The sequence below is a fragment of the Oenanthe melanoleuca genome, chromosome 14 (assembly GCF_029582105.1).
Source record: "Oenanthe melanoleuca isolate GR-GAL-2019-014 chromosome 14, OMel1.0, whole genome shotgun sequence".
In the NCBI taxonomy this organism is placed as follows: domain Eukaryota; kingdom Metazoa; phylum Chordata; class Aves; order Passeriformes; family Muscicapidae; genus Oenanthe; species Oenanthe melanoleuca.
In genome coordinates, this window is record NC_079348.1 from 13,122,991 (window position 1) to 13,144,154 (window position 21,164).

General features: G+C 49.2%; 1 protein-coding gene across 5 annotated transcripts in view; it reads right to left on the minus strand.

The window, feature by feature from the left end:
• RHBDF1 (rhomboid 5 homolog 1) overlaps nt 1-10,505 on the minus strand; it is a 34,666-nt gene extending 24,161 nt beyond the window's left edge. For 3 of the 5 annotated variants that reach the window (XM_056502890.1, XM_056502886.1, XM_056502885.1), the window contains exon 1: nt 10,487-10,505. In XM_056502890.1, the coding sequence (XP_056358865.1) occupies nt 10,487-10,503 (17 nt within the window). In that variant the 5' untranslated portion in view covers nt 10,504-10,505. Of the gene's footprint in view, nt 1-9,724; nt 9,976-10,486 lie in introns of those variants that run through there. The other 2 variants (XM_056502888.1, XM_056502887.1) reach the window with 1 other exon arrangement.
• Between the last annotated feature and the right edge of the window lie 10,659 nt (nt 10,506-21,164).

A 21,164-nucleotide genomic window follows, 5' to 3' on the forward strand; every position in this document is an offset into this window, starting at 1 on the left:
CTGTGCTATGGGTCAGGCTAAGAAAGGGAGGCACAATATTGGCACATGATCAAGAAAAGCTGCTTAGTGAAATCTACTGACCCAAAGAGTGAAGGAAAAACTTTGTCCAGAGCATGTTCCTAAAACTGACAGGCATTCTAAATACATTTAGAAGCTTGCACAGTCATTTCAAAGAAAGAGCATCCTTCCATTTAAACAGACGACTGAAGCTTTTCCCATGTTGATTTCTTTTCTTTCAAAATCTCCATTTTACCAGCATTCCCATTTAAAATAAAGCTGGCTTTTTTCCTCCAAGAAACATTCCAAACAAAAACCAAAACAAAACAAAACCCCAACTTAATTCAACACTACCACACAAACAAATAGCATCTGCTTTTCCCACCAGCACTGCTCCTGTCCAGCATGGTGTGTGCATGTTCCTACAGACACCCCCAGGAGGTAACAGACACCGGGGTTATTCCGTGCAACCCGATCACCACGTTCCATGGTCAGACCCCGGCTGTTTTCCTCCATTTTTCAAACACCATCACTGCAACAATTGTATTTACAAAGTCCTAGGCAAGCCCCATGTACCTGAAGGGGTCTGTGCCTGCAGCTGTTCTGGCTGAGGCACAGGAATCCAGGTGGACACAGCACAGAAACTGGGATCCTCAATGTGCTCTCCAGACAGGATGAGCCAGAGGAGCCAGAGGAGACAGCTCCTGGCTGTGCCTCTCTCTCCAGGAGGATTGCTGCTGGCACAGCAGGGAAAAGGCAGGAAGTCCAAGGAGAAGAGGAGCAGTGGGGTTTCAGCCTCGTGGCTGCCAGTAAAACCATCTAGCATGGATCAGACCCAAGGAGTTACAAACAATATCCCAAACACCAGGCATGAGCCAGCCCTCTGAAACAGGCCAGATGGAGGGCTGAGGGCAGGCAGGGATGGGGAAGGAGGGACAGCCCTGTGGCCCTGCACTCTCAGGGAAAGCTGCTAAGGGCACAGCAACACCCAAGCTTTGGCTGAGCCCACCACCACTGCCCACCCTGAGAAATGAAACAAGGCCATCAGCACTGCCCAGGGCCCTCTTTCCCAAGGCTGGCTGCTGAGCTGGGAAATGCTGGAAGGCTTTGCAGAGCTGCAGGCTGCCACAGCAGAAGTGGGGTGTGAGCAGCCCAAGCAGCTCTGAGCACAAGGCTGGCAGAGAGCTGTGCAGACACACTGCCCTTTGAGCCCTGCCCTGCAGGGAGCTGGCAGCACTGCCATTCCCACACACACCCCACTGCCCCTCTCGCTGCTCTCTGCCATGCACAAGCTCTGCCTGACTGTTGGAGGCTCATGCTGCTTCCTCAGGGCTCTGGCTTCTGCTCACAAGCAAACCCATCTGCCAGCAGCTGCTGCCCTGGGAGCAGGCTTGCCTTACTCCACTGAGCCACTACAAGGTGTTTCACCAGCACAAACTAACCCTAGTAAATTATTTCCTGTTGATCTGGCATCCTGAAGAGGCTCAGACAATTTCAGATAAGCCCTGTGCAACCCAGAGAGGAAGGGTAGGACCAGCCATTCAGTGATGGCTCAGCATGATGGCAGCTCAGGTGAGACATCAAATACAGGCCCGAGCTGTTGTCCCCTGCCTGTGTGACAGTGTCCTACTCCATCCATGGGGATCCCACCATGAGCCACTTAATTGAGCTAGCTGAGAAATACCAGCCAAAACTGCCTGGTTTGGAAGAGGCCAGGCAGACTCCTAGACAGAAGGGTTGGTATTTAATGCAAAGCCTTGTAGATGGATGGTATTCAGAGAGGCACAGCAGGAGTGCAAAGGCTCAGCTAAGACCCACTGAACTTGGAAAAGGCTCAGCTGCACACAGACTCAGAAGGTTTTAAGTACAGGTAATGAAAACTTCCACCAGTGAAGTCTGAATGTACGTGAGCCAATCCCAAAATCAAGAAAGGAGACCTGATATCCCCTTGAGCAAATTATTTTCTTGATTTTCAGAAAAACACGAAGGTCATGAGGGAAATCAAACAAAAATGAGTTCCTATTTGAACAGGAGCATTAAAAGTTTTCAAAGGAGTTTTACCTGGGACCTGAAGGTGTGGTGCCCTCATACAGAAGAGAGAAAAAACAGGAAACTCAAAAACCTCTTCTGATTTCTTTTGGTCCCCAGATCTGTAGATGAACTCCTTCAAATACAGGTTAAAAGACGACCCCCAAATGCAACATGCAAACACACACAAGCAACAGGCTGATCTTCAAAGTCCTTTTGTTGCAGCAGACAAAAGAGCAAAACAGTCACAAGAACTCAGAAACCAATGCTCAAAATTCAAGCTAAAAAATGTCTCAGACACTTGAAAGAGATGCAAGCCAACAGAAGAAGCAGTGACCCAGCCCTGTGTGCTGCCCTCCTCCTCCTGCTGGCACCAGCATCCCCACAGCTGTTGGGTGATCCACACTGGAACTGACCCACATGAGCTCAGCAGAGAAAATGGCTCGTCCCATCCCCAGCTCCTTCCCACATGGCTCCACAAACACTTGTGCCAGCAGAAGGAAAGGGGAAGAAGCAGGAACAAACAGAGCAGCTGAAGCCAGATGGCTGGACAGCTTCTCAAGGCAGTTTAGTTTGAAGTGATTGTTGAAAACATGGCCAAAAACTCAGATTTGTAGCACTGTGGGAAGCCAATAATTATCCCAGGGAGGTGGTGGGTTCAGCATCCCTAAATAATCTTCTGAGAAGCACCCTCAGTGCAGGTGTTGAGTGCAATAGGAATAAAACACTACTGTTGTAGAGGCAGAGTGAATTTTTTGGTGGGGTCATTAGATGGGAAAACATCCAAACCATTTCTCCAGAGCTGACAGCCAAGCCTCACTCTGGGGCAGCCTCCACAGAGGGGCTCCCAAGGGAAGAGCTTCCCCTGCTCACCCAGGGCCTGGAGCACCCACAAGGAAGGATGTGGAAGGGAGCCAGGCAGAGCAGCCTGGGCAGAGGGGCTTTTTCCATCTCCTCAGCACATGTGGCCCAGATGAGAGGCAGATGTGCAGCACCAGCCAAGCACACCCAGGGCTCATCTCCACCTCCATCTTCCAGAGCAAACTCAGCCCACAGCCAGCTACAACCTACTGAGATACCAGCAAGGGCAACAGCCTGCACACAAACCAACCAGCAACGAGGCGGGAGCAATGGAAACCCTCCTGGAGCACTTTGGCCTCTTCACCTGTTTATGTTTCTCCATGATCACACCTTGCAGCTTTGCCACCACATCCAACAACCACATTTCCAGCAGCCCATCCTCAAAGCCTGGACACAGCCTGTCCCTTATGGGCTCCATCGGGGCACAGCATGATGAGATACCTGCCAGCAGCTCCAGTGATGGCACACCAAGCCCTGAGAAGCATTCCCATTCCCTAGGGAAGCCAGCAGAGCACCTGGTCCTCCAAAGAGCTGCTTCCACCCAGAGATCCATTACCAGGTACCAGAGGAAGGATCATCTATGCAAGCCTGGCTCCTGCACCCTGCCTGAAGGCTCAGTGGTGCCTTTGGGTCCTCAGCAGCCTCAAAGCACAGTTGTCTCAGTGCTCTGCAGGGTCTGCACCTTCTTCAGGAAACAGTGATCACAGACACTATTTCAGTGCACATTTATCACATTTAAATGATTCAATGGGACTCCAGAGGACCCCGTTCCAGATTTATTCCCATTAGTAGTGAAACAGATTCCCAGTTAAGTTCTGTCTGACCCACAAGTACCATGGGCACAGTCACTGCCTCAATTATATAGCAAGGTAAGAGTCACAAAAAGGCTTTTGTCAGTACAGTCAGGACCCCACATTAGAAAACAAAAAACAAAGTCAACGAAGGTATTATTTTCATTGAAATTTCACATTTTGAAGATTTTTCTACCAGCTCTCATAGTCATCACAAGTACTGTAAGGGTTCAGGACACAAGGAAAACTGGGAACACAGCACTGGGATGACACTCAGGACAGAAGTAAACACTGGCTCTGGTTGATTTTGGAACAGCTGCTGCCTGTGCACCCAGCTCAAGAGCAATTTTCTTGGTAATGTCTTAGTGATTACAACATTGTTCATTTAGAAAATACAATATCAATAAACAATTGATGGAAAAGCAACCTCCCCTAAAAAGATCACAATAGGCCAAAGCAAAAGTTATGTTAGACCAAAAGTTACTCATCCTCTACAGCAAAGACTCTGAGTACTAAAAGTAGCTAAGAATCACTGTTTGTTGTGCTAAATAAAAACGTTTCAATGGCAAAAGAGATCAAAACTGCCACAAATGACAACATTTCCTATGGAAAGTTACATAAAACCACACTGAATAGCAACCTAAAAAAATCTTAGAGGAAATAACAATAACAAACACTGGAGCCACCAGAAGACAGCCTTTATATTCAGGAAGGATGGAAGCCACAGAGCCATTCAGAAAGGCTTTCTTGGTGTATTCCTTTGAAACTCAGAGCATCCTCACTCCCCATCACACACCTGCTTTCTCCAGCACCACCACAGTTCTGCTCACTTGGCTAAAAGTGAGAGAATAAAAGATGCCCACAGCAGCCAAGGCCCAGGGGAGATCCTTCAAAGAACCAATTAAACAGCCAAAAATTCAGAGCAGAGCTGGTTTGACTGGAGCTGCTGTTCCTCACCATTAGCTGATGCAGCCAAGGACACAGGAGAGCCACTCTGGTGCTCTGATTTCTCTCCTGGTTCGTCCTTGATAGCCAGGCACACACAATCTCCTGCTGTGTCCAACTGGAAACAGCTGCAGGAAGAGCTTGTCTTGCTCTGCAGGTGTGTGCACACCTCTGCACATTCACTGTGTGCCCAGTGCCACAGCTCACTTGTAATGCAAATAGAAGCAACCATAATTCTAGCTTGGCTTAGCAAAAAAATATTAAAATTCTAAGTGAACCACACTTCTTCAGTCTGAGTGAATGGCATATTCTTGCTCACTGTTCTCCCTGAAATAACAGTCCCAGAAGAGCCAGGGAAAAGGAAGGTAAATTCACACTTTTTGGCAGAACTCAAGAGTATTCTACAGCTCACTTTAAGGTTTTGAATTTAAGCAACAGAGTAACCAACCTCCTGTGTTCTGATTGTTACAGGGCAGTAACTCCCAAAATGCAGAAGCTGCATTTGTCAACCCAGCCATCTGAGCCCTCCAAATTTTAAAATCCAAGCAGTTCTTTCACTGAGCCAAAGCCAAGTAAATGCCAGACCCACAGGACTGTAAATGCAGCATCCTGTGCAGTTTCAGGATGACCTCATAGGGATTGTTCCTTTTTAAAGGAAAGAAAACCTTCAAAGCAGGGATTGCTGCTGACCAGCAGAGCAAGGGGCTGGCTCTGAGCAGAGTGGAAACAGGAAGGGGAGGAGGCGGCAAAGGTAAGCTTTCCAGAAAAGGCAAGATCAGGCATGGCTTGCTATCTCTTCTCCCCTTGGGAAGGCTCTGCCATGCCAGGGAAGTATTGTGCAATGATACTTCAGACTTCTCTGAGAAAAAAATTACATTTCCTTTAATAAACACTGTGCTTTAGAGATGCTCTGATTACTAAGGCAAGGTCTGTTTGTTGCTGAAGGCCCCAGAATTTAAGAACATATCCGCTGCTCAGGTCTGTATCACCACAATTTCAACATTTCTTTAGTAGGCAAAAAGAAACTGTAATTATATTTGAAATAAATTGTTTACCCAGATAGTTGAAGAGTGCATCCAAAGGAAATTACAGCAAAAACAAGCCCTATGTCAATCTGACATTTGCTGTCTGTGCAGCAAGCAGAGCACACAGGCAATGAAACGTGCGCTCTTAGAGCTTTAGGAGATTTGACAGCTAAGATCAATGTGAAGAATAAGCTCTCTGTCTTCACCCAGTGGGAAACAGACACTGTTACTCAAAAGGATTTGACCATAGTTTGGATGATTTGGTTAAAAACTCAGCTGCTAATTTGCTCTTTGTTGCATCATCCCAACACACATTAAAAAAAACAAACCACCTCCTCATTCCTACAGCAGCATGGGCTGAAACAAGGATGAGAGGTGTGATCTGAAGCTTCAACCAGCCCTGAACAGCAGCAAGATGAGTAAGACCAAAAAAAGGAGCAAACAATCGGAAATCCCTGAAGCTTAACTAACAAGGACATGACAATAGGCAATCTCAGCACAGACGCAATTTCCACTTCTCCATGTGGAAACCTCACTTCCCAGTGGCACAGGCATTCTGCCTGTGAAAACAGAGAGGCTGGCAGGCAAGCCCTGCCCACCTCAGGGTGCACTGCAGGGAGGGTCTCCAGGACTCTGTGCAAGCAGGCCTGGATGGCCTGAGCACACATCACACACCAAATTAGCTGGGGGTTCTTCGAGGACATGGAAACAGAGCTGCCAGCATGACCATGGGAAATGCTGCCAAACAGATCCATTTCCTTCCAAGGTTAAATCTTGCCTGTCCTAATCTCTTGGGACTAAGAGCTGCAGGGCTAAGACTGTCCCTTTTACATGCAATTCTCTCAAAGGGGAGTTACTGAGCACTAGTAGAGAAAGGAACATGATGCCCATTCAGGTCTACTAGTGCTGAACAAGGCAAAAAATAAACAAACAAAAAGAAAACAAAACAAAACAACCAACACAGGGCTAAAATAAAAGTCTACTACCAGGGAGAGAACTACCTTTACCTGGACACCAGGGCTTCCCCTGCTCTGAAGAAAGAAACCATCTTCATCCTACCTTCCAGCAGCACTGGGATGTTTTACCTGCGACCCAGACACAAATCCTGTGAAATTCAGGCTGCAGCACCCACAGCACACACTGAGATATTGTCATACAGCAGAGAGGATGCAACACAGCTCCCTGAGCAGGCAGGCAACACATACACTCTGTGGGTTCCTTAAAACTCAAACATGTACATATCCAGGAGCTGGGAGGCAACCTCACAGCAACAGCGTGAGATCTGCACAGTTCATGTCCCTTTCCTTCCAACTAGATGATGATAAATGTTAAACTTGGAGTCCAGCACCTCTTCAGCTGAAAAGAAAGTAAACTAATCCACATCTGAGCTCAGGGAAAAGGAAGGAATCCATCCTTGAGTTTTAAGTACTTCTACTGAAATGGGTCATGTTCAGGCGACAGGCTGGTGGCTGCAGGAACAGCAATTAACAGAAGTGTCATGTCAGGTCACAATTAATGCTGGAACCTCTGAGAAAGGCACATGGTCTCCACGGGGTGCCAAAGCCTCCAGAGATAGTTATGGAAGAAAGGCAGCAACCAAATGGAAGAATCTTATCAAAAGATTGGTATGCTGAATAAAAGCTGTAGAGTGACAGATAAAGAAATGCCAGGATCTTCAGCTCACAGGCAGTCCTGAGTCCTGCTTGGCAGGCACATCCCCAGCAACATGGGGTTCACACAACACACGCTCTGCTCAACTTTTTGATGGATACACTGAATGGAAAATGAAAACAAGCTGGTAATCCTCATCATGTTGCCCATCTCAGGCCTTCAGCACTAACCAGGCTGTGTTTGCACTGCAGAGAGATCCAACACACTGAAGAGAATCAAACCTTTACTAATTATATCTGAGCATGAGGGCTCTGTGCCCAGAATAAACTGTCCTATCATGCCACACTCAGCAGACCCTGCCTCTTTCAAGGGAACATGTTGGGACTTGCTGGCTACTTTCCGGGGCTGGGTTCCAGAGGAACAGGACTGATGACCCCAAAAGGAATTCCTATTCCTGCCTGGCGACCTCACGCAGCTGCAACTTCGTTGCAGTCCCTGCCACGAAAGTGAAACGAGCTGTCTGCCAAGTCCAGTGACGAGGTGCTGGCCCTCTCTGAGGGCCGTAATTCCTCCCTGAGGTGACACATCAGGGCCACACGGTCTCAGTACCAAGACACTGAGAGGACAAGCTTGTGGAGAAGAGGTATCTGTGCTCTGCAGGCCAGCAGCACTCTCCATATTCAAAGCTCATCCCTACCCAGCACAGAGCAAGACATTCCCGAGACCAGGGCCAGCCCATGGCTTTCCCCAGAACCTGAAAAGCCAGTTTGTAGGCAGATCTCTTGCAAGTGGATTGCTTAAAAAAAAAAAAAAAAAAAAAAAAAAAAAAAAAAAAAACAAAAAAAAAACGCCTGTCATGGGAAGTCCCAGAGCAGAACTAGTTTTGTGGGACTTGCTTTTACGCTGCACAGCATCACCCTCCTTTCATGGGAATGCACAGAAGCAGGAAAAGCACAGACACACATCCACATGCCAGAGTCTTCCTGGGGGCTCAGGACCAATGAGCACAGAGCCCAGGACAAAGCTGGGGACCTGTTCCAAATGCACAGCACCTCCTGGAAGGCTGGCAGTATCCCAGCTCAGAAATGGCACAGGCTCCCCGACCTGCACACAGACAGGGAGACCTGGGCTGAGCAGCGGCAGCCATGAGGATTCAAGGACATGAGGGATGCAGCAGGGAGGAGGGATGATAGCTGTTATTAGAGCAACTGAGAGTTAAAAAAAAAAAAAGGACAAACACTTTCATAAAGTCCATTTAACAATCAGAGCTTAAAGGAAGTATCTAAAGTTCACCTCTTTCTTCAACTATATCAACCAACCTAACCGAGTCATCACCTCCTCCTGCAAACCTGCACCACTGAGATGGAACAGCGGAGAGCAACCTCCTTCCATACACGGGAGTGGAAATGCAATTCTTCCAAAGGTCTGCTCCCCAGCTTGTCCCTAGTGGGCTGTTTCCATCCTCGTGGTCGCAGCCCACAGGCAGCTATTTGTCCTTGCTGTCCTATCAGCGTTACTGCAGTTAACACCCTGCGCTCCTTCCTTGTCCCATGCTTCATTCAGAAGCTTTGCTGCCCTTCCCGTTACGTGTGACTATTTTTTCCCTTTACTGCAGAATGCACTTTTCTTCCCAGAGGAAATTACCAGGCATGGGGACAAAAACAGGAAGAAAGGAAACAACTTCCTGCTTGCTCCAAGACCCGGCTTGGAGACATCCCTGACCAGCACCGTGCTCCCTGCCACGAAGCCAACCTGCAAGAGAAGCAGCAGCCACAGAACGGACTTGCAGTAGGACGAGCACCAGACAAAACTCATCTCTGCTGCCACTCATCTCTCCTGAGTTACACTGCATAAAAACACAGGGCAAAATATACACATGGGACACTTTGGCACTGCAGGGATATGTGTGGCAGAATGGGCTTGCTCGCCGGGGAGCCCAAAAGGACTTGGCACTCAGGGGGCAATCGTGCAAAAGCTTTGGTCTTGTTCGCGTCAGGCTGCCGTGATCCCCTCGCTTCGTGCCAGCAGTGCGCAGTGTGAGAACTCACTTCAGAGATTCGATCCGGCAGGAAAACTAACGTTCACGTGTAAAAAGGCATATAGGTTCCACTAGATCATCTCCCAAAGTCGCTGCCAAAGCCCGGGTGCCAGCATCAGGGGAGGGACGGGTGGGACAGCGTGGAGATGGGGCGGACTCGGATCAGCTGAAACAAGCCGCGAACGCGCACCTCCACCTACAGCCGAAAGCACGGAGATCGCCAAGCTCCCAACATCCAAACTGGGGGTCGGGGGCGGCACCTGCCTCCGGCGGCGCTCGCAGCCCGGGGGCCGCCGAGGGCCGCTCCCTGCCCGGCGGAGCGGCGCGGTGCCGGTACCGCGGCGGGGCAGGAACGGCCCTGCCGGGATACGGGATGCGGGACGCCCCTCCCGGCCAGCCCCCCCTCGTCCCCCCGGCCCCGCACTCACCGAGCCGGCGGGCGAAGCGCAGCGGCCGCTCGGGTCGAGCCGCCCCCCAGTGCGGCTTAAGGGACCGGCGCCGCCGAGCTCGGCCCGCGGAGGGCGCGGAGACTCCTCCCCCGTGCCAGGGGCCGGCCGGGCGGGCACGCCATTCACAGCCTCGGCATGCAAATAGCAGCCGGGAGCCGAGCGGCGCTCGGCGCTGAGAGTCCCGGCGGGGAGCTGCCAGCGCCCGGGGCCGCGGGACGCCGCATCCCGCCGCGCCGCCCTGACTCACGGGGTAGGAATGCGCCGCGCCGGGCGGAAGCCACCGGCCCGCCCGCGGCCCCCGCAGCCCCCGCCTTCCCCGCTGCCTCGGCGGTGGGCAGCGCCCTTTAGCCCCGCCGGAGCGCTGGGGTGCCCTGCCGGAGCGCCGGCTCCCGTTAGCGCCGGCCCCGCGGGTGCTGGGAACGCTGCGGCGATTCCCGTGCCCGGAGTCCCCTCGGCTGGGCACCGCTGAGTGCCAAGCCCTGGCCTCGCTGCCCTCCATGGGGCCTTTCCCACTAATCTCCCGCACGCTGGGCTGCGATGCTCCCAGTCCCCTCACTTTTTCTTGCTGTTTCACTGTACTTTACCTTCTCCTCGTCCCAATCCCCTACAGTTAGTGCTGTGTTTCCCATCAAGTCTTCACACCTCCTCTTCCAGCCATGTGGTTAATGTATCATCCCTCCTCTAAGCTGTTTCTTTCCTCCCAGTTTAAACATTTTCCCCTTCTGGAGGGCATCCTCCCACCTCGATTGCTCAGCCATCCTCGCCTTTGTCCTGAGATTGCTGCAGAAGATTTCTCCATCCATCCTCCAAGGAGCATCAGTCAGCACGTATTGCTCACGCAGAGCTTTGCTGGAGCTCCAGCGAGGCCTGCAGGGTGCACATCCCTCTTGAGCAGGTCCCCAGGCCACAGCTCCAGATGCTTCCAATGTTAGTAATAACTGGGGGGATGATGTTGCTTTCCCATCTTACTGCGTCCTCCCCGCCGACCTGCGTGATCCAGCCGGGCTGAGCTCATCGGCACCGCACCCAGCCCTGCGCGTGCCCACGGCAGCCACGCGGCGCAGGCAGCCCCCAGAGAGCCCTGCTAACCATATCATGTCTCGTTAGTTAATGAGCAAATGCAGAGCAGCCCCAGCTAGTCCTGGCTGAGGTGGAGACCAAATCACACGCAGAACCCTGACTGTCCGCAAAGCTTAGCAGGCACAAATTGTTTTCAGATGTTTCTACCACATAAACAAAGAAAAGAAGCATCCAGTAATGCACTCTCAGGGCCCTTCAGCATCTCCCAGGAGGAACACTCTGGAGCTGGAGTAGGAATCTGACCCACCCCTGCTCGTTCTTTGCCTCCTGCCAATAGTATGCATTTTGCAAAAAAAGTAAAGCTCTGTCACTGAAACGTGACTTCTTTCTCCTGTAGAACACTCTTGCAGACAGCACTGCTAACCCCATCCCACAGATTCTCATTCCCAGCACTGCTAACCCCATCCCACAGATTCTTGTTCCCCAGTGCTTCCCTGCCCAGCTCCCAGACTCTGGATTATTTTACCCAAGCTGCAGGAATCTGCAGAGCTGGATAAAATCTACCCTCTTGGTAAAGAATACACCTGCCTTGCTGCCATCACGAGCCAGGGTGGCTCTCCTTCAGTGCACTGAGTCCTCCTAGCCTAAAATAGATGGAATAAGGTGACTTAAGGCCAGGTTTTGACTGCTCAAGCACGAGATGGTGAATGGCAGCAGTTCAGTGTTGAGCGCCCACCATTTCTGGCCTGGAGCAGGTCATCTAGCCCAAAAACCTTGTTTGTTTTCTCCCTCTTCAGGGAGTACTTCTATTTTCAGCTGGCCTCTGAGGACCAGCTGAAGGAGAGTGCTTTCCTGGTGCTTGTTATGTTTAAGGTGAACATGTGATTACATGAATTTGCTTCATTCTTCTCTGCTGGAAACTGGAATTTCCTCCCTACTTGAAACCCATGAGAAACTGTGATCTTGCCACAAGACATGGTTAAAGACCCAATGAAATAGATATCCATCAGCATGTGAATGCAGCACTTTCACTGCTGCAGCTTGCTAAAACTGCTTCAAGGCCTGGTGAGCCACACACCTGCCTGCTTCCAGCCAGCCACTCCTGGGTCTGCACTAGCCAGGAGTGGTGCAGAATGGCCCTCAGGTACTGGACAGAACTGTTCAACACCTCATCTCCAGCTGCATTCCCTTCCTGCATGCACATTTCTATGCAACACTCATCACTAACACTAATCCTGTGTCATCAAGTGTTCAGTTGTGGCTCCACTGAATATGGATTACAATCCAAGCAGGGAAATGATGATGTTACAGCCTGTGTGCCTTGCCTGACAGTTTTGTGAAGACAGCACACACCAGGAACACCAGGAGGTCTGTTTTTATCAGGATCACCAGTTCCCTAGACAGATGATTCGATTCTGTCCTGCTTTGTTCAGTGTTTAGGCCAAGAAAGCATCCCAATACCTGGCAAGCACAGCAGAGAGCATCAGATTGCAGCCTTGACCAGTAAAAACAGAGCTCCCCTTGCCCTCTGGAAATACACAGGCTTTACAGTGCCTCCTGTGCTGACATGAAGCAGCAGCACAGCCCTGGCAGCTGTCCTAGCACACAGGGAAGAGGTCCAGAAAGGCCTGGGATTTCTGCTGGGGAGGATTAATAACACAGAAACCCAAGCAAAGTCCCACGGAGTTTCAAAGGCAGGTGGCCTGGCCAGGAGCCAGAGAGGGAGCTGCCAGGAGGGAAAGGACGGGGATTCCCTTTGGGAAATGCCTTTCCAGGGCGGATGCTGGACCTGCAGCCCCTTGCTGGGGAGCAAACCAGGTTCCTGGCCACCAGCAGCTGTCAGGTTTTCACCCCCAGCTGCCCATATTTGTGTGAGATCCTGTGGATAGGAGAAGTGGGGAGGGTTCAGCAGGATCTGTTCACCAGAGCTGCTACAGAAATCTCTGCCCCTGTTCCTTACTAACCTGCAGCTCCTGGTGTGCAGCTGGCCCAGCTTTCTGCATCCAGCCTCAGCAGTGCCCTTCCTCACACACCATGGGAGTATTGGTGCAAAAATGCTTGGAGTGCAGATGCCCCCAGAGTGGATACCAAGTTGGGGATGGTGCTGCTGACCTGCAAAAAATAAAAAAAAAAAAACAAACAAAAATATATTTTTTGGAGTGCAAACCTTTCACTTCCCAAAAAACCCCAAACAATTTCTCTTAACAAGCAGCTGTGTTGCAACTTCAGTTTCCTATAATCCACTCAATTTACATGAAGTTCAAAAACCTCAAACTGGGTGGAAGGTCTTTGGTCACCCTCAGGCAGCAGCAGACAGTGCAGACATTGTTGTGTGGGATCGTGCCCATCCAAGGAGGGACACAGAGGTGACTTTGGCCTGGCACTTCCATGCACCTGCTCAGATGCTGGATGTGCCATGGGCTGAGCTGGCAGCAGGCCTGCAGGGATTGTGGGTTTAAGTCCATGGAAGAGGTTCAAAAATAAAGCCAAACCCCATCATCCTTGTCTGAGGCTTATTCAGCTCAAATCAGGACAGATAATTCCCTTCACAGATATCATCATCGAGTCCACCTGGGGCTGGGGAGCAGGAGACAAGCAGGGAGAGGAGCCAAAATGTTGATCTGGGAAGATGCTGGTACCCCAGACCACTCACAGCCATAGGAGCTGCTGCCCAGCAGAGCACAAGAAGTCACATCAAAACTCAAGCCCTTCATTTTCTGGCCAGATTAATTGCAATTGATCGTTCCTGGCTCTTGCCACAGGGAATGTGTGTGCTTGAAGTGCCAGGAGGAGGTGGAGGAGTGGAAATGAGATACAACTAGGATTTCATGGCTAGCCCATATAGAAATATTTATTTTCAATAGTATTTCACCCAGAAAACCCACTCAGATCAAAACAGCAATTTTCATTTTGGTCAACTCATTGGCAGAATTGGCCAAAAAAAAGAGGGAAAAAAAAAGGAAAAAAAGCTATGTGTAAAGCAAGCTATGATTTCCAAAATATTTAGGAAATGTCACTTAGCAAAACAGCTTCCTTTTCCCCAGTTTACTTCAACACAAAAAGGTGCTTTTAACATACATTTATGTGTGTGTTTCATATGGAAGGAATAAAAATGTCATGGAAGAAGTAAGATAAAACTTTAAAATATCTCTTATGTAGCCTGAAAGACTCTTATCGTTTTCCAATCCACTCTTGGCAAGAGATGAAATAATATTGCTTCAGAATTTCAAAACTGGGCAGATTTATTTCCAAGAGGCACACAAGGACTCTTATAAAGCAGTCAAATACAGAGAGCAGTGGCCAAGGGTGTGATCAAACCTTCAGCGTTGGAATGCAGGCCTGGAAGAGCCTGAATCCAAATTGCACAAATTACCTTTTAGTTGTTGATCTGTAATTCTGGGGCGCCTGCATTTTGAGCAGTGACTTTCATTTCAATGTCCAGGTTCTACTAACAGGGGAGGGGTGCCAGAAGGAAAAAAATGAGCCCCAAGGAATGTGAGCTGGATGTCATGGTGCCATTTGGGGTCTTTGTGTGCCCCCTCCAGGGCTGGGTATCAGCTACTGGTGTCACACTTGATTTCAGTACTGAGAGTTGCTCCTGTTGATGAAGAGGAGCATGAGAGGAACATGCACATCAGGCTGCAGGTGCCAAAGAATCCCCAAAAAGCACTGTGAGAGATTGTCAGGTGGAGCAGCAAGGTTTGGTAGCCTGCAGTCAGTAAGGGCATCCTCCAGGTTAGCCCAGGTGGATTCTAAGCTGCTACAGGGAACAAGCCTTGAAGGAGAACACTCAGAATTGGAAATAAGGAGTGATCCAGTTCAGACAGAACACTGCAGAAAGGACTCAAACTTGGCATTTGGTACAGTGAAGCTCTTCATCTTCTAAACTCCTCTATTAACTAAAAGGTAATTTAATTGGAAAAAAAAAATAAAAACAAAAATTTCCAGCTCAGTTACTCATAAATGAACTGAAGAAGTTCATAAACGAGCTGAGAAATTTTGGTTTGTCTGTCAGCAATGAACTACATTTTTGAAGAAAGAGCAGAGATATGGTATCTTGATATAAAAATATGAACTCAGTAATTGGAGAAAAATAATTCAGTTACTGACAACCAGCTTGTAAAGAACTTGCTCAGCGAAAATAACAGGGCTTTATGTAAATCCAGCAAATCTTTACACAAATCTGTAAGAATAGTTTTGGCATCGGCAAGTAACAAAGTAAGAAGCTGAAATTTCAAAGTAAAATCAACTCTCTCTCAGAGTCAGTAACAGAGATCGTATCTCTAGCAAAAATTAATCATGTCACCCTGCAATAACACTTAGTGTAAAAAAGCTGCCCCTCAGCTTTCCTCCCAGTGCTCCCAGTGGCCTCTCCCTGGGCTCTGCAGTTCCTCTGCCTCTCCCCTGTGCAGAGGATCCCAGCAAGATGCTGTGGTGTGCACTGAAACACTGGTGCTATGCAAACATGAACAGAAGGATTATTTGTACTTTAACCCCATCAGCAGTGAGCCTACAAACATCTGTCAAACACGCTGAGCTGTAAAGGCTCCCTGTTTTCCAGCAGAACTTTCAGAGCAGGAACTAAGGGAGCTGTAGCTGACCTTAGATGAGGAAGTGCTGCTGGAGCTCTCTGCCTTTCCAGACCTTCTGCAGGACATGGCAGAAAGAGGAAGCTGCCAGCAAAGTTTTTAACAAATACTCTGTTTATGATTGTCATAAGATGCTGAACAAGGGGAAGGCAAGAAAGGACTGAAAGCCCAGAAGAAAGCAACTGTTAATCTTGACTCCCACCCAAGCCTACTGCATGTATTACATTTTATTACAAACATTTCTTACAAAAAGTCCACATGTGGATCAAATGGTCCCAGTGGAGTGACATGGGGTTCAGCACTAGCCAACCTACTAATATGTCTTGCTTGGTTTTCCTTTTTCCTGGCACACAAAGCATTTTGAAATCATCTGGAGCTTCCAACTGCTTCATGATTGACAAGGTCCCAAAGCTAATCATTCAGAAGACTCCTAAGTGACTCTTTTGAGAATTTTTGGGTGCACATGTGTCCAAGCTTTTCTGCTGGAGCCTCAGCTAAAGCAGACTGGCTGTCCCAGAGACCCATTCCCTCTGTCACTGGACGTGACAATTGCACCAGTGAATATGGTCAAAGCCTCAGCTAGGCAGAAGGCAGGCAGCCAGCATCCTGAAGGCTTTGATAAAACAGAGTGTGTCTTCATTCCAAATTACGACAGAGCCCCTGGATTTCAAGTTGCTCACAAAGGAAAGATCTGTATGAAATATCTCAGCCTTTCCAAAAAAAAAACCCCAAATCCCGCAAATGCTTGGACACGGTCCATTTTTTCATGTAATATACAGAAACTTCTCAAAAACTGGGTGGGGAATTGTTTCAGAAAAGGGCAAAACCTTCCAAACTCTTGCTTCCAAAAGCCCTCTGAGCCCTGTGGAGGAGGTGGACAGATATTTTGCTGGAGTCCCAGTGGAACCAACTCAGGGTGCATGCGATCAGCCAGGAAAGGGCAGATCTGGAGTTGTGCTGCCCCAGTCCAATTTCTTCCCAGCCAGGCTGCAGGAGGAGGGGCCAGCAGGTCATTCCTGGGCTCTGCAGCTTCCTTGGAGTGGGGTCTGTCCTGTGCTCCGACATCCATGGTTTGGATCACAGGCCTCAGTGCCAAAAAGAGAAAGAAGCTTCTCACTGTCTCAGTCCTATTCTCCCCCAAATAAAGCCTTGCAGGAAAGGGAAGGGATCATTTCATTTCTTAAAGGGCAGCTGAATCCCCTCTAAATGGCCACATTCTTGTCCCTTCTGCAGAGTTCGGCTGGTGCCAAACTTGGTCACAAAGGCGTATTCACGGCTTTTTCCTTCCTACACATTCAGGAGTTGAAAGCCAATTTGGTACAAACTCCCCAAAATTACTTATTCAGCAGCTGCTTGCCAGCTTCCTGTTTGCAGAGCAGGGGGGCTGGAGCAGGGGCATGAGCCCCAACACTTGGCACACTGCCGTGGGGACCCTGTGCCTCTGGTGCTCCCTGAGCCTGGCAGAGCATCAGCCACTGCTGACTGGGCTCGGCTTGGGCACAGACCCCATCACCAGACTGGCCTTTTCACCCCTGTTCTTGGTTTCACCACCAAATTTGCTTTTTCTTGAGGTCACTGGTCTCTGGGATATGTTCCAGCTCTAATGAGGATCTTTTCCCTAGTAAATAATTCCTCCTCTCACCAAGGGAATGGAGCAAATGCTCAGCCTCAAGCTACTGAGCACTGAAGGCAGCCAGCTCCTACCCTTGCCAGCAGCCATGGAAGTGATTATCCTCCCTGGGATCAAGAGACTCAATGTCTTGTCTAAAAACCTACAGGAAGACATTGAAGGAACAGGAACAAAGCTGTGCTTCAGCTCATAAGTTCATTTATAGCAGGGAAATCAGGAAAAATGGACAAACCTTGCTCACCACAATGGCACCTTCATACTGGCAGCCACAGATCCTTCCTCGTACCCTCTCAGCTCCATCATGCTTTGGAGAAGTGTAGGAAAGATCAGGATAAGGATCATCCAGATGCCTTTTTATCTGGGAGCTGAGCTCCCAGGAGTGGTTTGGGGTGGCAGGGTGTCCCTGCTGGGCAAACCATGGGTTTGCCAAGAAGGAACCCCTGCGTCTGTGCAAGCTCACAGAAAAAAAAGAGTGTTTGTTGTGAATGGGTCAGTCGTGACTCCTGGTTGCAGGGGCAGGTGATCAGGATGTTTTCTCAAGGCTGGCTTTTGGTTCTGTGGTTTTTTCACCATCTGTGACTGCCAGAAGTATGGTTTCCTATCTCAGCCTCCTACACTCCTACACTCCTTTTGCTGGAAAACACCCGTGTAGTGTCTGCAATCCCTGCAGCCATGCTCACTGCTCAGCTCCCAGGGAGGAACCACAAACTTCTTCATGTCCATGACATCTCCAGCAAAACAACTTGCCTCATGCAAGGGACAGCTTTCCCAAGAGCAGGCCACAGCCCATGGGGACAGATCGCTGTGATGGTGGATAGAGGTGTATTTCTTCCACAGTGCCATCATCTCTCCAGCTCAGTTGTTGTAACTGGGCAAGCTGGTCCTCGTGCCATTTCCCAGCAGGCTGGTGGTATGAGCCAGCAGGATTTCACTCCAGGAGCCCCATGCTCTTCCACAGGAGCACAAACCACACTGGTAACCAGGTAGGGGTTGGGCTCTGCTCCCAGGCAACCAGCGACAGGACAAGAGGACACAGTCTGAAGTGGCACTAGAGGAGGTTTAGGTTGGACATTAGAAGGAACTTTTTCACAGAAAATATGATTGTATTGCAATGGACTGCTCAGGTGGGTGATGGAGTCACCATCCCTAGAGGTGTTTAAGGAAAGACTGGATGTGGCACTCAGTATTCAGGGTTGGGTGACGAGGCAGTGTTTGGTCATAGGTTGGACTCAATGATCTCAGAGAACTTTTCCAACCTAATTGATTTTGTGGTAGGCTCAGGCTGTCTCATCTGGAGCTATTTAATCAGCAGTGTGCTGATAAGCTGACCACCAAAGCTGCCCACCGACGATCATTAGCGGCAGGGCAGTGGTAAATGAGCTCAGATGTGGTTTCCTGGCAGCAAGGGACGCTTTCTGCTCACTGAACGTTTGTTCTCTCAGCAGTGGCTATTTGTACATGCCAGCAGTGTTCACACCTGACCCTGGCTGCAGACCATAAACATTGCCCTGCTGCAGCAGTGACAGGGGCAGAGGAGCCTGGGGCTGCCAGCACAGGGCGCCCTGTGCCAGTCCCAGGAGTGGGACAGACACCCAGCCACAGGGCTGCACCCTGCTCTGCCATGGTGTGTTCCTGAGATGGTGTCCCTGGCAGGAGCAGCAAATACTGCTGAGGGTGGATTAGGTCAGGAATGTGGAAGGATTTGACAGCTCAGGCACCAGAGATGAGGACGGGGGTGCTGCAGGCAGAGAGCCAGTGTATGTTGGTACTCACATCTCCTGGATCAGGCCTCCTCCCCCAGCAGAGAGGAGCCACTCCACCCTTGTTAGTTTGGAAAGTGTGCATCCCTCCCATCTGGAAACGGGCCTATCCCCACCATCATCCTCTCCGTGTGCTTGCCATGGAGAGAACAAATGTTGTTGTGCCTTTCCTGAGTTAAGTTTGGATCTAGCTGCAAGTGGAATTGATTAGCAAAGGTAACTTGATGTACTGCACAGTAGATCTGAGGGTGGTGCTCCAAGTCTCAGGTGTGCACACATTGTTTGGACTCATGGCATCAGCCCCACTGGCATTCCAACAGGAGCATGGCTGGGATATGTGGGAGGGATCCCAGGCTACTGGGACATAGCTTCTGGATGGGAAACATTTTCAGCATAAGCTCTCAGCCTCGGTGCTGAGCTGAGATTCACTTTCAGCATTTTAAGCACTGATCTTCTATAAACCACTGGCTGATATATACACTGTGCTGTGCACAGGAGCTGCTGCTTCTGATTCTAAATGGACATTTCCAAGTAAAAATCAGCGATCCCCAGAAGCATCAAAACCAAACACTCAAGAAACTCTTCCAGGAGAAGCATTTGAAAGACAGGAGCGTGCCAGCACAGCACTCTGAACATGTCAACGACCAGGGAAGATGGAGAGACCACAGCATCCAGTGCTGCTGACTCAGAGTCAGCCCTCACCAAGTCTAGTATAATTTTGTTGCACATCATCACCCCCAAGGAGCCTTGGTAGGTGAGTGGTGTTGCAAGTGAGGCCAGTTTTTCATGGTATGTGCTGAATTCTTACAGCTACTGATTCAGCTAAAAGCATGTTCCGCCCTGGGGCTGGGCAATTACAAATTTAGCAGCTCTAGTTCTAGGCCCATAAATATCTTTGTGGTAACCTTTCTCATTGCATCTGGGAAGAGCCCAAACAGGAAATCTCAGGTAGAAATGGGAAATGAAACCTCATAATTTGAGTCATCAATCATATGGTAAAGTTAGGAGAGGACTTAGCCTGAGTACAAAGGAGCCTGTCCCTGGCAGGGCTTCTAGAAATAGAAGCAGCAATTTCTTCTGGTTTCCTGGAAATCTTGTATCTGAACTTGCTCTTAATTTTCCTGCTGGGAAAGGACTAAAATCTGACCTACTTTTGAGCAAAAGAGCCATTGGGATCAGAGTCCCAAAATAAGCCTGGGCATAGATGCTCCCTTGGTGCCCACTGAAGCTGGTTGTTTAGTGCAATGAGATAATGCTTCTCTGGAAGGATTTCAGACAAAGAGATTCTGTAATCAAGGCTTCAAATAAAATTATCTGCCTTGTTCAGGGCTAGAGAGTCCATCTTAATATTGAAAGGCAGTTGTGTTTTCTGTCTTGAGCTTGAGTTTTGTCATAATTTTTTTAAAAAGCCTGACCCTGGTAACCAAACCGCTGAGGAGCCACTGCTCAAAGTGAGGTCAGACTCTGAAATCAGCCCTCACAAACAGTTGGTTTTGTGGCCTTTTGAAAATAACTCTTTTCAGATGTGCACTTGGGAATTTGCCAGGCCACTCCAGATATTTCCCCAGAGGTCCAGATGGTACAAAAAGACATGGAAAATAAGATATGTCATTCTTAAATAAGATTAGTGGCATTCTGCCTTGCTGTAAAGTACTCTCATTGTATCAGTGTGGGTCTGGGGTGCATGACCCAAAGCTCTACAGCCCTTTGGAAAGTGAGGAACTCGTGCAGGATTCCATGAATACACCCCAAGCAGCCCAGTGATATTTTTTTTTAAGCTGTAATACTCAAAACACTGCTAGAGTGAAAATCCAATCAGCCTCAGAGCAGCCAGTGAGCTCCTGCCTCAGTCTCTCAGGATGATCCTGAGAGCTGCCCTGGGACAAGATGCTTGAAGTCTGCTGTTCTTTTTGGGTGAGAAATTCCAAAGAAGGGGGTTTGGAAAAAGTTGCCATTCCACTTCACAATGAGGACCAGATTTGCAAGAATTCCTGCTGAAAGAAAATCCCAACACATTTGCAAACTAATTTTGGACAACAGAAATATTTCCATCCGTTTGGGGGATGGAGGCAATATATATCCCACACAGAGCATAATCCCAGCATAGCTCTGAGCCCCAGGGTGTCACTCTGGAGGACAGGGGGTCCTGGCCAGCTGAGGACACTTCCCAGTGCCCTGAGAAGCACAGGGAGGAGATGTCCAAACAACTTCCCACTAACTTGGTAGCATCTGCCTCACATTTTTGTTTGTATCTGCTTTCAGTATTGAAAAAATAAATGAAACAACACTGAACCCTGGAGAGGACTCACTCAGTGTGTCTGGGCAAAGCCATGGTAAGCTTGAGTAGGCAGGCTTTGAGAGGAAAAGCTAAGCTGCTCCCCAGCCTCCCCATCTTCTCCAACGAACATTGCCAGAGCCTC